Source organism: Coffea arabica, chromosome 1c, assembly GCF_036785885.1.
Source record: "Coffea arabica cultivar ET-39 chromosome 1c, Coffea Arabica ET-39 HiFi, whole genome shotgun sequence".
Classification (NCBI taxonomy): Eukaryota; Viridiplantae; Streptophyta; class Magnoliopsida; order Gentianales; family Rubiaceae; genus Coffea; species Coffea arabica.
Genome location: NC_092310.1, coordinates 7,341,678 through 7,344,345, shown reverse-complemented (window position 1 = coordinate 7,344,345; position 2,668 = coordinate 7,341,678). Strand labels below are relative to the sequence as shown.

General features: G+C 37.7%; 1 protein-coding gene across 1 annotated transcript; it reads right to left on the bottom strand.

Annotated features, from left to right (window-relative positions):
• Positions 1-252: 252 nt before the first annotated feature.
• On the bottom strand, positions 253-2,345 carry LOC113712138 (cytochrome P450 81Q32-like). Its single transcript, XM_027235464.2, has 2 exons — positions 1,288-2,345; positions 253-1,070 (listed from the first exon to the last, which is right to left on the bottom strand). Exons 1-2 carry the CDS (start codon positions 2,164-2,166, stop codon positions 441-443), a joined length of 1,509 nt encoding a protein of 502 aa, XP_027091265.2. The 5' UTR covers positions 2,167-2,345; the 3' UTR covers positions 253-440.
• Between the last annotated feature and the right edge of the window lie 323 nt (positions 2,346-2,668).

Below are 2,668 nucleotides of genomic sequence, written 5' to 3'. Positions count from 1 at the left end.
AGCCGATCATTGGTGGGCGGATTTGGACGAATCAATATAATTGGATTTTGATTGACATCTCTACTCATAAGACATTCTTTTTGCTTGTTTTGTTGAAGCCCCAAAACCACTTTATGTAACAACAAAGAAACGCAGTTAAGGTTGAAGATTTTCTATAATTACAAATGTGGAAAACCAAAGACCTCGAGTAGATGCACTTACAGTGAATTGAAAAGACCAATATTAAAAGCAAAAAGAAAAAGCCAAACACGGTTTAGTTCAAAGCCTATTTAATATTTAATAACTGCATAGACTGAAAGATTTTCATGCTTATATTCTCCTTCCTCTTATTTTCACTTTTTTTCACACTTTGCAATAGGTGCACCTTTGTAGTTTGAGCTTTAAGTATTTCAGATAGTATTATGATACAATCTTCAAAAGCCACCAGTCATGTTCTTTAGTCAAAGCTGAGAAACCAATTCAATCATGGATGAGCGTGGCCTGAACAATGCTTCCAAAGGCTTGGCCTTGTCCAAAGTTATACCAGATTTTTCTTCTAAATCCACCAATTGAGGCCCTACTCTTTCCCAATCAAAACATTGTAGCATTGTTCCCAACGTCAGGCTAATAAATCTCATGCCTAAGGCAGCACCTGGACAAGCCCTCCTACCTTTTCCAAATGGAATAAATTTGAACCCTTCATCGCAAGCCCCTTCATTAATTCCCTCAAACCTTTCTGGCTTAAACTTGGCTGGCTCTTCCCAAACCTTCGGATCTCTGTGAATAGCCCAAGCATTTACTAACAAAGTTGTGCCTTTAGGAACTTTGAAGCCTCCTATGGTGCAATCCTCAGATGAATAATGAGGCAAAAGAGTTGGTGCTGCAGGAAAAAGTCTAAGTGTTTCTTTGATTATGCAACGCAAATATGGCAATTTGGAGAGATCTGAATCCTCAATCAATTGCCCTGATTGTGTAACGTTGTTGTCTATTTCACTCCTTGCCTTCTTCAATACCTGGGGGTGGTTTAGCATAAGGGACATAGCCCACTCCATGGTCAGAGCTGAAGTGTGTACTCCAGCAGTGAACATAATCTAGAAGAACAACAAGGCATGTATTGTCAAAATGAATGTAAAGCCCAACATAAGAGATTACCAGCTAGAAGAGGAGTTCACTGACTAATTGGAGAAAAGGTTGATTTGCATTAAAAAAAAATGAAATATGAAAATAGAAACCGGATATAAAGAGCAATAATTACCAAAGCAAAAAATATTATGTTAAGGAGAAAAGAGAAATGGCAAGTTGGCTTACTAGTATGATCCCTTTGACAGTTTCATCAGTTAAGAATTCAGGTTCAGCATCTTGAAGGGACAGCAATGCTTGGATAACAGTTCTTCTCTGCTCAGTCGAGCATGAGCCACCTTCACCTTCCTTTTTCCTAGTTTGATCAATGAGATCCCTGAATAATTTGTCCCTCTTTTGCTGTAAATTGCTCAAATTTTTCTCCAACCCTCGAAATCCAATCCATCTCAAGACAGGGACATAATCACAAATACCCATGAAGGAGATCAGCGAAAACAAATCAGCTGTTTTATCAGATGGCCATTTTTTTCCTGCAAGCATTTTCATGATCACATTGAATACCAAATCCAAGAACACAGAGTTCATGTTTACATCTTTCCACACTTTGTCATCAGAGTTCATTGAGAACAATTTCCTGACACTGAAACGGATTTCCTCTGTCCAGATTGAGGAAAAGTTGTGGAGACTAGCGGAAGAAAAAATATGGATGGTGGTAACACGGCGGAGATTTTGCCAGTGGTCTCCATAAGGAGAGAATCCGATAGTACTGTTGTTGTAGCCAAGGATTTTGCCAGAAATGGACCCTGGTCGGTTAGCAAAGATAACATCATTAGTCTTACTGAAGCATTCCTCTGCAAGAGATGGTGAGGAAACAACAAGTATAGGACGAATCCCAAATCGAAGGGAAATCAGGGGGCCGTATTTGATGGAGAGAAGTTGAAGAGCACGGTGAGGGGCAGCTTTCAGGAGGTGCAGATGGCCTAGAATTGGGAGAGCTGGTGGACTTGGAGGCTTTAGTGTTCTCTTGTTTTCTTGAAGGTGTTTTATAGCAACTAAGACTACCAAGAAACTGAGAACAAGGATGCTATAGATGACTTCCATGATCATTAACAGGAAACAAGGGAGGTATTTTTTGCTTTTGAAGATGGATGCAGATTTACATCACTATCAAGTGTAAATGAATCATTATCCGCTGAAATGAATCCAAAAGGATAAGGTCACCGTACAGGCCAGTTTGTTGCCTTCCTTATTGATTTTTTTTTTTGCTTTGGCTTGGCTCTTTATGACTTTTTTGAGATTGGTGCTCAATAGCTTTGGTGAGAAAACATGAAGTCTTGACAAAATTGGCCCCTTTTCAATAATCTGTACATCATCTCAATTTTGTTGATTTTTTGTATCTAAATTAGTGAAACAATGATTTTTTTTTTTTTTTAAATAAACAGATACATCTTTTTTTTCGAAAACGATAATTCTGATACATCAGTAATTCTTTTCTAGACTTAGTGTGGGTAACGTGTTGTTCTCAAATATGAATATTACTAACTTAATTCTTTTTAAGACTAAGAGAAAACGGTTCTTTTAATTTAACTTATTTTAAAGTATATTGAAT